At 44.9% G+C, this 17195-nt stretch overlaps 1 protein-coding gene and 1 long non-coding RNA gene across 5 annotated transcripts in view; one reads left to right on the forward strand and one right to left on the reverse strand.

Moving 5' to 3' along the window:
• Zfp143 (zinc finger protein 143) overlaps window positions 1–9305 on the forward strand; it is a 35858-nt gene extending 26553 nt beyond the window's left edge. For all 4 annotated transcript variants that reach the window (XM_006229994.3, NM_001012169.3, XM_039082727.2 and 1 more), the window contains exons 13-16: window positions 2343–2491; window positions 5242–5403; window positions 6785–6931; window positions 8176–9305. In XM_006229994.3, the coding sequence (XP_006230056.1) occupies window positions 2343–2491; window positions 5242–5403; window positions 6785–6931; window positions 8176–8259 (542 nt within the window). In that variant the 3' untranslated portion in view covers window positions 8260–9305. The remainder of the gene's footprint in view (window positions 1–2342; window positions 2492–5241; window positions 5404–6784; window positions 6932–8175) is intronic.
• Window positions 4430–16538, reverse strand: LOC134483773 (uncharacterized). The gene is made up of 2 exons (XR_010060746.1): window positions 16152–16538; window positions 4430–16017 (listed from the first exon to the last, which is right to left on the reverse strand). It is a non-coding gene; the product is annotated as an uncharacterized LOC134483773 (long non-coding RNA).
• Between the last annotated feature and the right edge of the window lie 657 nt (window positions 16539–17195).

Genomic DNA, 17195 nt, shown 5'->3' on the forward strand with positions numbered 1-17195 from the left:
GACTTCTTTTCTTATTTTCAGCACCCAAAAGAAATGTTCAGAAATATTTAAGTTAAAAAAAAAGTTGTTCGTAGAGAAGTACCATCTGCTCAAGTGTATCTAGTGCGAGCTTGCTCCCTAGCCAAAACCCTCTAAGCAGTCTCACACCCAGGGGCATACAAAATTCATCCCTTTCTTTCACCACCCTCCCTCAGAGTCTTACTGTAGCCCAGGCTAGCCCTGAATTGCAAATAGTTTTCCTGCTACAGTCTCCCAAATGCTGGGCTTATAGGCATGAGCAACTGCACCTAGGTAAAGAGTAGAAGCCTCCATTTCACTGGGAGGCGTAAGTCCTGAAGACGTCGTACAGTGTTGACTACATACGGGTGATGAGAACATACTTCATAATTGGAAGTTGCTAACAAGAAAGAAGCTAAGATATAACTGCTAAATCCTTTTAATTAGAAAAAAAAATGGGGATTGGGAGATGACACATTGTTAAAGTGCTGTGCAAGCAGCAGCTGTGAGGACCAGAGTTAGGATCCCCAGAACCCACACAAATGCCTATTGGAATTTCACCAGTAATTCCAGTCTTAGGATTCAGAGGTGGTCTCCCTGAGCATGCTGGCTGGCTAGACTAGCTGTATCAGTGAGCTCTGGGCTCAACTGAGAGACCCTGCCTTGATGAATAATATGGAAAGCTATCAAGGGAGACTCCTCATGTCAACTCCCAGCCTCTGCATGTACATGCATGCACATCACACACATGGGAAGAAGCAGGCTTTAATAATGTCAGATGTAATTTATAAGACATTGTACAGCATGTCTTTCCAAGCTTCTTTAGTCTCCTCCTTATATGTCGATAGACATAAGAAGTTTTTCCACTCTGGAAAATAGCCTGTAATAGAATATATTTGAGAAGCTATGATTGGCCAGGCAGTAGTGGTATATGCCTTCATCCTAGCATTTATGAGGCAGAAGCAGGCCAGCCTGGACTACAAAGTGAGTTCCAGGACAGCCAGGGCTACAATGAGAAACCCTGGGAGAAAAGAAAAAAACAAAACAAAAACCCAACTATGATTACTTTTCAAAAAAAATACAAATTTATGCTTTCCCTGACATGATCTCTGGGTTTGTAACCTTTGGGAATAATGGTGTATAGAAAACTATGAAAAGAAAAGGTAAGAACATCAACCTCAGTGATTGTTGCCATCTGAACACACAACAGTACATTTGACACTGAAATCCTTCATATACTAATTCTTAGATTTAGTGTGTACAATATTAAGATTTTCTTTAAAGAGGGAAAGTTTCCCTTTCTTCCTTGCTCCATGGGAGCTGACAAGTGTTGAGAGGAGAGAGAGGTCAGTGATCTCCCAGTCAGTCACCTGCTCTAGTAGTTCTGCTGCTGAAACCTTCATTCACTCGCTGGTTCTTTGTGGAAGAAAAAAAAATGCCTGAGCTAGATGGAGTCCTGTTTAGTCACTGCGTAAATGATTAACCTCAGCACAAATAGTCATTACATTGCATAGCCATTGCACAGTCTTTACACAGTGATGTCACTGTGTACTGATAGATTGCTGTCAGTCACGTGTGTAAAAGATTGAGTAGGTCAGTAGATTGTGTGTACAGGCCATTCTGGTTTGTGGTTCATGTTTATAGACTCTTTTATTACCTTCATGATTCTTAACTGACTTCAGGAGCTTGATAATGACTTGCCTTGCCAAGAGGGCAAATCTCTCTGTATATAATTCTTCCCCTCTGTGTCCCCTGTACATATGTGCACAGTATCACATAACCATCACACCCAAGTTTAAAGGAGAGGCCTCCCAAATCAGAACACTGAAGTAGATGGAGGGTTAGGTCGGGTTGGGTTTGCTGTGATTTGATTTGGCCCAGCCTAGCAGACGTGAAGTGGACTGTGAAGAAGAGGTTCTGAGACTGTTCAGGGTTTCCAGTATAAAAACAGGGTTTTGCTTTCTTTTGGGTTTTTTTGTTTGGTTGGTTGGTTTTGGTTTTGGGGTTTTTGTTTTTTTTTTTTCTTTGAGACAACCTGGATTGCCCTTGAACTGCCTGTGTAGCCAAGGCTGCCCTTGAACTGCCTGTGTAGCCAAGGCTGCCCTTGAACTGCCTGTGTAGCCAAGGCTGCCCTTGAACTGCCTGTGTAGCCAAGGCTGCCCTTGAACTGCCTGTGTAGCCAAGGCTGCCCTTGAACTACTTCTACTTCCCAAGTGCTAGAATGACAGGCATCCGCGGCCAGGGCTAGCTCTCAGTTCAGTTTTCTGTTTCATATTTAAAATCTCTAATGTTGTCTTAATAGGTCGGTTGGCTGGTCAAGTAATTTATTCATTTGTTTTAAACAGGTCAAGGTGATGATGTTCTTAAAGGGTCCCAGATCACATATGTTACAGGTGTAGAAGGAGAGGACATCGTATCTACACAAGTAGCCACAGTAACCCAGTCTGGGTTGAGTCAACAAGTCACACTCATATCGCAGGATGGGACTCAACACGTAAGTACCTGCTAATGGCCAAGGAGGTGAAATATATTTCTGAATTGAAAGGCTGGGTCCTCATGGAGGAAACTCTTGAGTAGCAAAGCATGAGATTTGGACTTAAACTTCCAGGCCAGTGATCCTCAACCTTCCTAATGCCGTGACCCTTTAATACAGCTCCTCGTGCTGTGGTGACCCCTACCCATAATGTGACTTTTGTTGTTCCTTCATAACTGTAATTTTGCTGGTTTTGAATTGTAATGTAAATATCTGTGTTTTCTAATAGTTTTAGGCAACCCCTATGAAAGCTCGTCCCCAAGGGGAAGGGGTCACAACCTCTCAGCAGTGGTAGATCTCCCACAGACCTTCCATGGTCTGCTGAAAAGAACTGTCTGAAGTAATAACAGTAGAGGACATTTTCATCCATATAGGGTTGTAGGCCTTGGGGAGGTGGTACTTGGAGCTTTTGTGCACACTGCTGCCCCCTGCTGGGAGGGTGCTGGACTGTAGGGAAGAGACATGTGTAGGTGGGAAAGTGCAGTCTGAGAGGTAGGAATGCAGGAGCTGGGGGTGGCGGGTACAGTCCTTGGCATGGCAGCTACTGGCTTGGTGGTAGTTGTAGCTGGGAGGGCAGAGAAGCCTTCTACAGGAGATTAGCTCTGTAGAAGGCTTTCTTCATGGCTTCCCACAGCAGATCTTGATGAAAAGAGGCAGACCATGGTTCTAAACAGTTTACTGTCGTGGTAGAAATGGATGCATAAAACATACCCCACTTCTCAGGGTGTGCCTGAGATTAAATACCTTTTGCGTGGAGGAGTGTCTGGCTACGCCCTCTGGGCCTCTAGGTACCTCATTAGCATGGAGAACTCTGCTTTGGGTCTACTCAACCACAGTCAAGTCTCTTTCAAGTCAGGAGTCTGTCAAGCTGCTGGGAGTCACCTAAGCCTCAGATGTGTGTCTACCAAGGCTCCCGTTCTCGACCTGTCCTACCTTACCAAACTTCCTGGTATGGCTTTACATCCATAGAATCCAAATGGCATTAGCTGGTGTGGCTCAAAGGTGGAGTGACAAAGATCAGGACCCCAAGGAGATTGTGAGCTTCAAAAGTACTGTCTGGGCTGGAGAGCTGGTACAGTAGTTAAGAGCACTGACTACTCTTCCAGGGATCCTAAGTTCAATTCCCAGAACTCACATGCTGGCTTATAACTGCCTATAGTGGAATGTGATGTCATCTGGTGTGCAGACATGTATATGTAGACAAGATGCTCAAATACATAAGAAAATAATTTTTAACGTTAATGGGTCTGGCTAGGTGTGGTGGTGAGTGACTTTAATCCCAGCATTCCTGAGGCAGGCAAGTCTCAAGTGAGTCCCAGCCCAGCCTGTTCTACATGGCATGGTGGGACCCTGTCCCAGACAAGCAGGTAACAGGTCCAGGTGAGCATAGCAGGGAAGGGCCAGGCCTTGGCAGCTAATTACCTCCAGGGGTGAGGATGAGAAATCAGCAGAGCCTGACTGCGTGGTGCGGACATGGTGACATCATCCTGGGAAGCAAGTTAGGGAACGCTTATAAAATTCACATATTGGAGCAGTTCTCCTTACCAGAAGCCATAGGTGTTTAGCTGACTTCATTGAGTCCGGTTGATTCAGTAGGAATCTCTAAATTCTCTGAGGAAGAGTAGTGGAATTGGTTGTTCTCTGAGAGCTCAACGTGGCATTGTTTGTAGGTGCCAATAACCTAAAAGAACTCAGCGTTCATGTGATTTTGAAGTGTTTACTAGAGTTGTTTTGGTTTTGGTAAAAAGGGAGAAAGAAAGGCACATGGACTAGGGGGGTATCTCTACCCTCCTGTGTTCTGTCTCCCATGGGAACCTTCTTCCTGCCCATCTGTATTAGAACTTGCTTCCTAGAGTCAGTATACTTTTGGGTTTTTTTTTTTTTTTTTTTGTGTGTGTGTGTGTGTGTGTGTGTGTGTGTGTGTGTGTGTGTGTGTGTTTGATTTGGTTTGGTTTGGTGACTTTTGACACAAGGTAGCCACCCTGACCTAAACTAATGTGTAAACCAGGACTTGAACTTAGGGAAATCCTCCTGCCTCACTTCCCAAGGTCTGAGGTTACAGGTGTGTGCTAACACACTCCACCTTTCTTTCTTTTCATAATTTTTCCTTTTAAAACAGAGTTTCATGTACCTCAGGCTGGCCTGGAATTCTCTCACACACACACCCCTGCCTCGGTTCTTTGAAACAGGGCTTTTGGTATTTCAAGGCAGTAGTGGTTGGCATGTCAGATGCAGAGTTGAGGTGATAGAATGATGGAAGATACATTTTAAAAGTCTGTAAAAAAAAGTTGAAAGGTGAAGTACACACAGGAAATCTGGAAAAAAGGGAACAGATTTAAGCAAGGTGAGAGTGCAAGGTGTCAAGGTAGAGATGGCTGGAGAAGGAAGAGTTAGGCCCAAGACCCCTGAAGATACGAGATTACAGCAGAAATGTGGGAGTAGTGGCTGGCAGTTGTATCCCCAGTAAGCAGGAGACTGAGGCAAGAGGATTACTGTTACAGGCCAGTCTAGGAAACAGAAAGACCCTGTCTAAAACACATACAAAAACCAACTAGACATAGACTTGTCTGGTGAATGAAAGATTATATTCCATTACAAAGTTTATTTGCTCCTACAGAGGAAGCTTATGTGAGGATTAGGCTCTGTCCTTAGTTAAGATTGCCAAATGTAATGAAGTATTGACTGGTTTGTAAAATGCACCATATTTGCAGGTCAACATATCTCAAGCCGACATGCAGGCCATTGGCAACACCATCACCATGGTAACACAGGATGGCACACCCATCACAGTCCCCACTCACGATGCAGTCATCTCCTCAGCAGGAACACATTCTGTTGCTATGGTCACTGCTGAGGGCACAGAAGGACAGCAGGTAATTGTTTTTGTTCACTGTTGGTCAACACATTCAGCAATGTCAAAACTTGCTCAGAAGCTGGGCAGTACATTCTTATTTGGGAAGGTGAACTTCAGGCTGACTTCCAGTTTTATAACTTCTTTAGCCAATTAGTCTGTGGTGTTATTTTTTTCTCCATCTGTAAATAAGAGTTAGAGTTACATCAGCACCATAACGTTCACAGGAGGATGAAATGAGTAATTGGAGAAGCAACTCAGTGGTTAAGAGTGGGTGCTGCTGCTCTTCCAGAGGAACCAAGTTCTCACCACCCACAATAAGCAACTTACAACTGCCTGTGACCTAGCTGGCCTTCACACATACATAGCATGTACTTCCACAAACACAAACACATTAGAAGTAAATTTAACACACACACGTACAGCTAGACATGCAGGTGCAGGCCTTTAGTCCTAGCACTTTGGGAGGCAGAGGCAAGCAGATCTCTTGAGTTTGAGACCAGCCTGGTGTACACACCAATTTCTAGGCCAGCCAGGGATTCTCTGCCCCTTACTACCCTCTTAACTCCCCTCCCTATACCCCAAATAAACTATTCTATACTTAAAAGAACAAACAAACAAAAAAAGCAAATAATCAAAACCACCACCAAAAAAGGGCTGGAGAGATAGCTCAGTGGTTAAAAACACTGGCTGTTAGTCCAGGGGACCTGCCTCAAGACCCAGCACCCACATGGCAACTAATAACCATCTGTGACTCCAGTTCCAGGGACTCTGATGCCCTCTTCTGGCCTTCTTCCCCACCTGGTGCACAAGGAGTGCACAGACACACATGCAGGCAAAACACCCACACGTAAAATAAAAATAATAGAATTTTAAGCTGTAACTGCGGCTGGGTTAACCTATCTAGTTACAGGCTTCAGGATACACTACCGAGATCCATGAGTCTCAGGTGGGGACTGTGTCTAAGGAGACAGTGCCGTTGATCAGTAATGCCACCTGTCCTTCCAGGCTCTCAGTTAGATGGGAGTCTAATTGTCTAATTGACCCATACTCAGGAGTAAGCAAGCATGTGTGGTGTGCATTAGTTGACATTTGTAACTTTCTCAGCATCTACTTAGGGTAACAGAACCTCAAGGGCCTCTTCTCCTGAGAGTTAGGCATGACAGATCCATTTCCCAGTGTCTTGTAACTGTTTTGCCACTGGCTCGCTTCATGATAGTAGTTAAGTTCCGTCTCTCTGAGCCTTGACTTCCTCAAATGAGAGTATAGCCTAGATAGTGCATGCGCCCTTTCCCAACAGTAAGTAAGGCCTATACATCTCTGTACCCAACACAAGATGGACTTTAACCTCTTTGAATTATGGATATAATTATTCATGTGTTTTGTTCATTTTGCTACTTAAGGTTGCAATTGTAGCTCAAGACCTGGCAGCATTCCATGCGGCCTCTTCAGAAATGGGACACCAGCCACATAGCCATCATTTAGTAACTACAGAAACCAGACCTCTGACCTTAGTGGCAACATCCAATGGCACCCAGATTGCAGTTCAGGTGAGTACAGATTAGGTGAACAGCAGCAGTGCTGGCAACTCTGGGTCTTACGTAGCTGTTCTGTGTTTATACCATGTGCAGAACCATCCAGGTGCCTAAATTAATATAGTACATGTAAGACAGTCACTGTGATGGAGGTGATCTCAAAAAGACCAGAAGCTGGAGGAGGGATGGGACAGGGGGTTTCCGGAGGGGAAAACGGGGAAGGGGATAACATTTGAAATGTAAATAAAGAAAACATTTAATTAAGGAAACAAAAAAGCCCAGAAGCTGGGCAGTGGTGGCATGCACCTTTAACCCCAGCACTTAGGATGCAGAGGCAGGGTGAGGGCAATCTCAGTGAGTTCAGGACAGCCAGGCTATATAGAGAGAACCTTCCTCAGACAAGCAAAACAAACCACCACCCTGGACTAGGCGTGTAGCTCAGTAGAGTGCTTGTTTAGAAGGTCCTGAGCTCTGTCCCCAGCACCACAGAAGCCAGGCCTGGTGGACAGACCTGTAATCTGAACATCAAGAAGTGAAGGCAGGGAGAACAGAAGTTGAGGTCATTTGCCTAAGCTACGTGAGACCTTACTCAAAACATAAACTGACATGGTTCTTTTCCACCCTTGCTTGGCATATTCTTGGAGAACTTACACCAAAAGAAAAAATTGTTAGACATGTACCTTTTTATGTACCCAGACAGCCATTTTCACCATCACGATGGAATCTAAGGAGACAGGTTTCTATAAAGCACGAGGGAGCTACTCCTTGGAGGAGAACCTTCTGTATAAAACTGAGACGTGGGGTTGGGGATTTAGCTCAGTGGCAGAGCACTTGCCTAGCAAGTGCAAGGCCCTGGGTTCAGTCCCCAGCTCCGAAAAAAAGAAGGAAAAAAAAAACAAAAAAACAAACAAAACAAAACAAAACAAAAAACTGAAACGTGTTAGAAAACATAGAAAGAGCATTTGCTGGGGAAGGCCCTCCTAGTTCACAGTAGAGAACATAAAATCCCACATGCCAGATGCAAATACCCTCTGTAGAGGGGAGGTGGTGTCTCCTTATGTTTACTGGATGGACAAGAAAATTGTAGCCATTGGTTAGTTCTCCTTAGTACATGGGTATAGAAGTGAGCTGCTGAGGAGCCACTCCATTGGCTGTGACTTCACATGTGAACTTGCAAGTCTGCCATCTAACAACTGTCTGGCATTATCCAGGTTAGGGCTTTGGATTATTCATGTTTGATGTGTGTGTTCTGGTTTCAGCTTGGAGAGCAGCCATCTCTGGAAGAAGCTATTAGAATAGCATCTAGGATCCAGCAAGGAGAGACGCCAGGGTTGGATGATTAATACTCAGAACCACAGAGCAATAAAGCAGGAGGAAGAGCCTTTCATCTCTGCGGCAGAATTCCTGAAGCCCGGCCCGGCAGAGCAGAAGTCCCATTCCTGAAGCACTGGACACATTTTTATGCGAGAGTAGAGAACGTTTTCTTCTTGACACTTTTGTGTACATAGTCCCTGGAATAAATTCCCACGGTGATTCATTGTGTACAAGGAAGAATGAAGTGAGAGCCCTGTGGCAGTTCTTCATGTTTCTCTTGGTCACACGGCAGACTTGTGAGGCCACCCGTAAGACCAGCGAGGTCCTAACACAGTCAAGATGAGCTTTTAACTTACTGTGAAAAAGAAAAAGGCTGTATCTAATGTGCTGAAGGTTCTACATGTGAAACAATCATAACTCCAAAGCCATCACAGAAAATAAAGGATGCAAGCCTTCAGCTGTCCCTCCAGTTAATGTCTGGATTTTTTTGTCCTACTACACACCCATTTTTATTTGTATTTCAAAGTTTGAAGACTTCATTTATAGTCTCCCATCCCTGTAATATAACATTTCTTCAAGCTAAAATGCTGATTATTTTAGCATTACATTGGATTATGTATAAAATTACAAAGTTTGCTTATTTTAAATTAAACATCAAATCCAGTGTTTGAAGCTGGGAATGGTAGCTTGTGCCTGTAATCCCAGCATTAAAGACCTGAGGCAGGAGGCATACATAAATTTGAGACTGGCCTGGACTATGTTGTGAATTTCAGGCTAATCTGAGCTACAGAGTAAATACTTTCTCAAAAACAAAGTATATCTGTTGTTTGGGTTGTTAAAGATTCTATTCAGCCTTCTGATTTTTTGCTACTGTTTTTTATGATAATCAACTATGAGAGTTTCCCACGGGTCTGGCCTAGGCTTATAGTTCTATGGCTGAGAATGGATTTACTCCAAAAAAAAACTGGGTTAGTGAGTTATGTAAATTATTTATTTTTGCTCCTAAGCTTTTGTTTTAAAGCTTATTTACCTTAAAGTTTATTATTGACTTTGAATACAGCAGTTTTTAAAACAATACTTTTTGTTTGTTTCATTAACTTGATCTGGTGTTGGGGAATGCTGCACAGGGGTCCACGATGTAACAACATAACACACAGGCCAAGAGTATGTCCTACAGGCACAAAACAAGCACTGCTCTATAGATTGCTGTGTATCCAACGGTCTTGTGAAAATTTAAGATCTATTGTCTCCAACTTACCCAGGCTTGGCAGTTTTACAATACAAGGCAGGTCAAGATTGGACAGCCAAGGTGTTATGCCAGGATAGTATGGGTTTTATACTATTATAACTCAGTATCTGGAGTAGAGGTTATCACGGTGACTTGTTTGATAGTTTCTCTTTGCTAATGGCAAGAGTCGAAAGGCTTTTTAAAAAGATTTATTTTATCTGGGCAGTGGTGGCTCAGGCCATTAATTTCAGCACGTGAGAGGCAGAAGCGTGTGGATCACACATGAACTTCTGCCTTCTGGCACAGAAACCCAAACTTGGGGCTGCTCTGAGCCTTTATATCCAGCTGTAGTCAGATTCCAGGGTACTCCATCGCAGGCCCCTTGCCACCCGCATTGACTGAACAGTGCTGAGCTGAACAGTTCTGATAGGTCCTGTTATCCAGAGCTTAATAAAGTTAAAAGGACCTCCTACTTACACCCAGAGAAAATGGGACATAGGTTGCTGTCCTTTGTCCCCAATCCATCTAGTGTCTACTAGCAAGGTAGCATGCTCCTTCCAGGTGGGCTCCAGCCGCTGTGTGTCTCAACAGAAGCAGCAGAAAGGAGTTCTCCCAAAAATGAATCCTCCAAAGGTGCATGATGAACCAAGAGTGCAAGTCAGCCAACTGTGGCAGCCTGAGGCCTGTGTGATAAGATCCAGGCAGGGCCCAGGCCTCCAACAAAACCTGCAAATCCAGGAAGTCAACAGCCCCGAGGGTAAAAGTGCTCACCGGGAAACTGGATGACCCCACCTCAATCACCCAAATGCACACAGACACAAGCATACACACATGCACACAATTTTGTGATTTTTTTTTAATGGGTGTTTTGTCTGTACTGTATGTGTGTCTGGTGCCCACAGAGGCCAGAAGCTAGCTGTCATGCTTTTTCTTTAACGGGAGTTACAGACATGACTGTGAGCCACCACACGGGTGCTGGGAATTGAACCCAGGTTCTCCCAAAGGGCAGTCAGTGTTCTTGCCGAGCCATTCTCCATCCCCTAACTAGTTAATTTGCAAAGAGGGAAGGAACAGTTGCCTATTGTTTGTGCTCTACGTGATTTCCACAAGCCTCACGGCTCAGAGGGCGGGGGTCTACAAAGCAAGTCCAGGACAGCCAGAGAAACACTGGCTCGAGAAATAAAAAGTTATGTGTATGTGTGTGCCTCAGTGTGAGTTTGTGCACGTGAGTATGTTTGCCCTAAGAGAGACTGGATCCCCTGCAGCTAGAATTGTGGGTTTCCTGGTGAGTATTAGGACCTGAACTCAGGTCTTCTAGAACATACTAACCACTGAGCCATTTCTCTACCCCACTCTTGAAGTTCTTAGAAACATCTGGGTTTTTTTCCTTTAGCTAATGTGGTAAGTCAGTGTTTCCATGTCATGGGAGTTGTCCCTTGAGACATGGATGACTGGGCAGTATCTCATTATTTTGCTGATAAATGAGATTTTACAGTATGAATTGTCTCTTCTGTGGGACAGGTGTATTGCAGCCAAGGTCATGACGGGTCAAACTCCCGTCTGTGAGCCTGCTCATTAAAGACTGGCTTCTTCTACAGTGGCTTCTTCGGGTGCCCTAGGACAGGCTGCAGCCAGGCCTTGTTAAAGAGTAACTCCTTTTGATCCTGGTTGGAGGCAACAAAGGCCTTACTCAGGAGCAGAGGCCAAACAGTCTCTGAGATTAGTTCAGCACTTACTTCGGTCACCACGGAGGGGCACCCACACTCCCCACACAGATTAGCAAGGTCACATCACTGCCGAGGACAAAGGCCGTCTTGTAGAGCTAGGTCAGCACTGAGTGGGACTGTTCAGGGAGGGAGGGATCAGGGATAGGGCCGTGGGGTCAGGAGTGAGGGAATGTCGGTTGTAGGGTCGTCAGCAGGTCCTGCGTGGTGGGAGGCAGGCACAGATGCCAAAGGAAATGTAAACCTGTGACACCACCGTGTGGACCTTAAAGGCCTCAGACTAGGGATGGTTTAAGGAACCTCCCTGGAAGGGGCTGGGGATTTAGCTCAGTGGTTAGAGCGCTTACCTAGGAAGCGCAAGGCCCTGGGTTCGGTCCCCAGCTCCGAAAAAAAAAAAGAACCAAAAAAAAAAAAAAAAAAAAACTTATAAGCGCTTACCTAGGAACCTCCCTGGAGACCAGGCCTAGGGTAAATGGTTCAAAATGGTTGGATTCTCTTTCAGTTGCTGTCAACAAACTCTGAGTGTGAGGCTCTAGAAATGGCTCAGTGGATGAGAACAGTGTCCCGGGTGCCAGAAGACGCTGGGTTTGGTAGAGTTACAGAGGGTTTTGCAGCACCATACTGCTGCTGGGACCTGAACCAGGGCCTCGGAAAGAACGGGCAGAAGAGCATTCTCTTAACCACTGAGCACCCAGCCCCACACTCTCCTTCCTTTCTCCTACTTTTTGTTTCTTTTGAGAAGGGTCTCACTATGGAGCCCTGGCTGGGTTGTAAACTGACCTCAGAGATTCCTTGCTTTGCCTCCTTGGGAATTAAAGGCATGGATACCTATCGAGCCAGGCTTACATTTTTTCTTTCTTATTGGTTCCTTTTTCCTTAAGTCCTATCATAAAGCAACATAACAAATTTACCACTTTTTTTAAAAGAGTTGAAACTAAATTATAATCATGACAGAACGTACCAGACTTAAATTGCCTGTTAATGTTATTAAGCTGAAATTGCCTGTTAATGTTATTAAGCTGTAAAGTTCGGTCTGTGGTAGGTCTCAGGCATACTTTATTCTACTTGGATCTGTTAGAGGTTCTCCTACACATCCTTTTGTTTGTCTCCTAAGAGTTACTCCGAGTTACAGTCCTACCAGATGTGGGGAAGTCGCCCAGTGGCCCTGGATAATGAGCTATTACGAACAAAGGCAAAGAAGACAGCCAAGAACCTTTCATGTTAACCTTGTAATTTCAGTCTGGGATACAAAGGCCTTTGTTTTCCTGAAGAACTAGGGAAGGCTATTCCCCCCCCCCCCCCCCCCAGGACTAAGGGAAATAGAGTCTGATGTGTCTAGTAGTTTAGGCTGGGCAGAAGACTGGCACACTTTTGTTTTGGGGACAGGTTAGCCACATCAAAGTCCCCACTCACCACCTTGAGAAGGGGAAGAATATTCTCTGAGGGAGAAAAGCGCCACTGTCACTGGTTCCCCGAGTGCCTGTATGAAGCTCCTAGGCACATCTGGGAGAGTGTGTGTGTATCTGGGTTTGGAGGGGGCAACCCACAGGCACAAGGGAAGGAGAGGGTGAAGGGAGAGGTAGAAGGGGGAGGTAGCAGCAGAGGGGTGGCTAGTAACAGAGAAGCCAGAGACTGAACAGGGCCTTGAGTGTGCAGAGGAAGGATCATCCAGGATGCTTTTCAGGGCTGAGTTTACGGAAGACTGTGTAAAAGGGACTGTGTATGTAAGAAAAATGTGCATGACAGCTTGCTCACAGTTGAGGGTCCTGTGACAAGAGTATGAAGTCTAGCTATAAGGAATCTGAGGTGCTGGAAAGATGGTTCAGTGGTTAAGAACACTGCTCTTCCAGAGGACCAGGGTTCAATTCCCAGCACCACATAGTGGCTGTTAACCATCTACTGGATATGATGCACTTTTCTGACCTCCCCGGGCACTAGATTCACGTGGTAATTTTTATTTTTTAAAATATTTATTCATTTATTATATATAAGTGCACTGTAGCTGTCTTCAGACACACCAGAAGTGGACATCAGATCTCATTACAGATGGTTGTAGTTGCTGGAATTTGAACTCAGGACCTCTGGAAAAACAGTCAATTCTCTTAAACACTGAGCCATCTCTCTAGCACATATTTGTTTTTCTTAAGGAAAGAAATCTTGGCATTCTTTTCTAGATTACAGGAACAGTGTGACTTAATGTGTCATTCAGTAGCTGGTTTTCCTGATCTAGTTGAAGGCAAGAAAACATTTGTGTTACAAAAGAAAATGCATTTCTTTTTGGGAATCAAATTGTGACCACTGTTTCAGAATACGCCCTGGGAGTAAGTCAGAAGGGTAAGAGGTCAGGGCCCCACTGAAGGTGCAGCACCCACCACCCAGGCTCCATTACAGAGGAACGGAACTCTCCTGTTGCTGGGATGAGGCCCAGTTTTACCACACTGATTTTGATGGAGGTATGGTCTAACCTGGAGTGACTCCTGAGACGAGAGGCCATCCCAACCCATGGACATGAAGCCCAGTTTGCTCCAGGGCCAAACCCAATTGGTCAGGCCAAAGAGTGACAAACCAACTCTGGTCACAAATGAGCTGTGAGGGGGCAGTGGAGGTGGGGTGGGCGCTCCACTGAATGCTGCTGAACCAGGGAGTAGTGCAGAGAAAGAAGAATGAGAGGGGAGGGTCAGAGTGGCACATGCCTTTAATCCCCAGCCCTTGGGAGGCAGAGCCAGGCAGATCTCCAAGTTCAAAGCTAGTATGGTCATGGTCTACAGAGTTCTAGGACAGCCAGAAAGGTTCTCTCTCTCTCTCTCTCTCTCTCTCTCTCTCTCTCTCTCTCTCTCTCTTGCTCTCGCTCTCTCTAGATATGCAGGCATCCTCGGAGAGAGCCACATCAGATCCCTTGGAGCTGAAATTACACAGGCAGTTGTTAGCCATCTGATGTGAGTGCTGGGAATCCAACTCAGATTCTCTGTAAAGCAGGATTCCCTCTTCCTCTGAGCCATTTCTCCAGCCTGGATAAAGTAAATTTTTTCTCTCTGTGTGTGTGTGTGTGTGTGTGTGTGTGTGTGTGTGTGTGTATCTGTCACAGTAGACTGAAGCAGCGTAGGACTCTCCCACACTCCCCACGCCCCCCTCCCAGCCATGGCTACTTGGCAACCACACTCTGTGTTTATGAATCTGACTCCTGTAAACAAATCATACCATACTTGTTCGTTTGTTTTTTTCTGCTTTTTCCACAAAGAGAACCCGTATTTTCATCCTGGCCTCAGTCACGCTGATGATGCAGCATGCCTTTCTAGGGACACACTTGTCTGAGCTCTTCTCTTCCTGCTGTAGATGTGCAGCTTGTGTTTTGGAAATGTGTGGTCCTCCTGTGTCTTTTCTCATTTAACATACCTATTTATCTTTGTTCGATTTTTTTAAACCTTTTTCTTTTATTTTAAGCCTTTTTTTTTTTTTTGGTCATGGTGTGTGTGTGTGTGTGTGTGTGTGCATGTGAATGTGTGTGTGGGTGTGCATTTATGTGGGAGTCAGAAGATAATTAATCTGCAGGTGTTGATTCTATTCAAATGCCTTTGCACCCTGAACCATCTCAATGAACTTCCTTAGAGATTGTAGAGGTTAGATTGACCTCTTAGTTGGTCGCCTCTACTCTAAGCTCATGAAAACAGAAGTGTTGTTAAATTATTTGTTGCTTTTTGGGGCTGGGGATTTAGCTCAGTGGTAGAGCGCTTATCTAGGAAGCGCAAGGCCCTGGGTTCGGTTCCCAGCTCTGAAAAAAGAACCAAAAAAAAAAAAAAAATCATTTGTTGCTTTCAAGTGAAGAAAACAAAACAAACAAAAAAAGACATAAGATCTGTCCTGAAAGTCATCTCAGAGCTGGCGATGGAATTTAGTGGCACAATGGAGGTGCTTGCCTACCAGGAACCCAGGAACCCAGACCCTGATCAGAGCTTCTCAATCTATGGGTCGTGACCCCTTCAGCAAACTCCTGTCTCCAAAGTGTATACATTTTCCATTTGGCTGCAGCCAAATCACACCTATGAAATCGCAACAAAAATAATTCCGGGGCTGGAGAGATGGCTCAGTGGTAAGGTAAGAGCACTGACTGCTCTTCCAGAGGTCCTGAGTTCAAATCCCAGGGACCACATGGTGGCTCACAACCATATTTTTTTTTAAAGATTTATTCATTTATTATATATAAGTACACTGTAGCTGTCTTCAGATACACCAGAAGAGGGCATTGGATCTCCTTACAGATGGTTATGAGTATGAGCCACCATGTGGTTGCTGGGAATTGAACTCAGGACCTCTGGAAGAGTAGTCGGGTGCTCTTAACAGCTGAGCCATCTCTCCAGCCCAACCATCTTTATTGAGATCTGATGCTCTCTTCTGGTGTGTCTGAAGACAGCTACAGTGTACTTATAAGTAATAAATAAATAAATCTTAAAAAAAAATAATTCTGGTTGGGGATTTAGCTCAGTGGTAGAGCGCTTGCCTAACAAGCGCAAGGCCCTGGGTTCGGTCCCCAGCTCCGAAAAAAAAAGAAAAAAGAAAAAGAAAAAAAATAATTCTGTAGTTGAGGGCGGTGACAACAATATGAGGAACTATATTAAAGGGTCACAGCAGTGCAAAACTTAACCACTGCCCTAGATTCGATCCCCACTTTTGTCCCTGGTTGGTCTCACCTCTTGTTGGGTTCCTTCAGAAGCCCAGGACTTCCAGGCACCCAGAACCCTGTATCCAGAGCCCCAAGGCACCAAAGAAGGAGGCAGGAAACAAGCTCTAAGCGGGGTTGCAGCCTCAGTCCCTTGACTTGCCACGGAAACCCTGCAGTTCTAAGGGAAAAAGAATGAGTTAAAATCTCGATGCCCTGGGCGGTTGCCTCTCTTTTAAAATAGGAAACTTTTGCTCCAAGGAAAAAAAGCTTTTGTGCCTTTAGGGCCCTTGGAGGGCAGAGATAACAACTCACCCCGTAAAACTGCTCAAACAGGTTTCCCTCTTCCTTGAGGCTTTTCTAACATCCTGAAACGTCTCCTGTGTCGTTCTTTAATCAGAAAGCAGCAGCAGCAATCGAAAAAGGACTTTTTCCTCCTGTATAGATAGATGGGCTTTGCTCTTGTGACGCAGGAGGCACGGTGAAGCGCAGACGGTCCTCTACAGCCCCACCTCTGCTGGACACTGTATTTCTGGTGTGGCCTTGGCAGGGACAGAGTCTTTCTAACCTTTGTAAGAGCCAAAAAACATTCCCTTCTGCCCTCTGAAGGTTCAAGCACTGAGTCTGGGGTCTGTTCTGCGGTTAAGAACACTCGCTGCTCTTTCACAGGATCTGGGTTCGCTTCCCATCGCTCTCCTCAGGTGGCTCACAGATTCCAGTTCCCGGACTTCCCAAGAACCCCATCCCCACCACCCACCCCCACCCCCGCACTTCAGGCATCTATATGCAATGAAAAAATGACAAAAGAAGAAATCTGTTTTGGAAAACTGTAGTCTGATAAAAACAAAGGATAAATGGGCAGCGACAACTCCTTCCTGCAATCCCAGGAAGCCGAGGCGGGAAGAGAGCTAATGGCTTTGGGGCCAGCCTGGTCTACAGGGTAAGAAGGCCATGTTTTCATTTTCTTTTCTGGTTTGTCTATTTTAAAGTAAAAAAGGTGAGATCTTTAGCAGATAATTGGACATCCTAAGTCTCTAAAACTGAGACTTTTCTTTAAAACAGTATCTCACTAAATAGCCCTTTGCTGATCTAAAACTCATTATATAAACCAGACTGTACTCAATAATTTTTTAAAAAATAGCCTCCTGTAGCTAAGGCTGGCATCGGTCCTCCTGCTTGCCTTCAAACACTAAGATTACAAGTGTGTGTTACAATGTCTGACTCTATAAATGAACTACTCTGTGTTATTCTGTTGCAGCAACAGGAGTGGATGGTTTTTATTGCTTTTTTTTTTTTTACTTTTTTTTATTCTAAAGACTTATTTATTTATTTCATGTATGTGAGTTCATTGTAGCTGTC

Source organism: Rattus norvegicus, chromosome 1 (genome assembly GCF_036323735.1).
Source record: "Rattus norvegicus strain BN/NHsdMcwi chromosome 1, GRCr8, whole genome shotgun sequence".
NCBI lineage: Eukaryota > Metazoa > Chordata > Mammalia > Rodentia > Muridae > Rattus > Rattus norvegicus.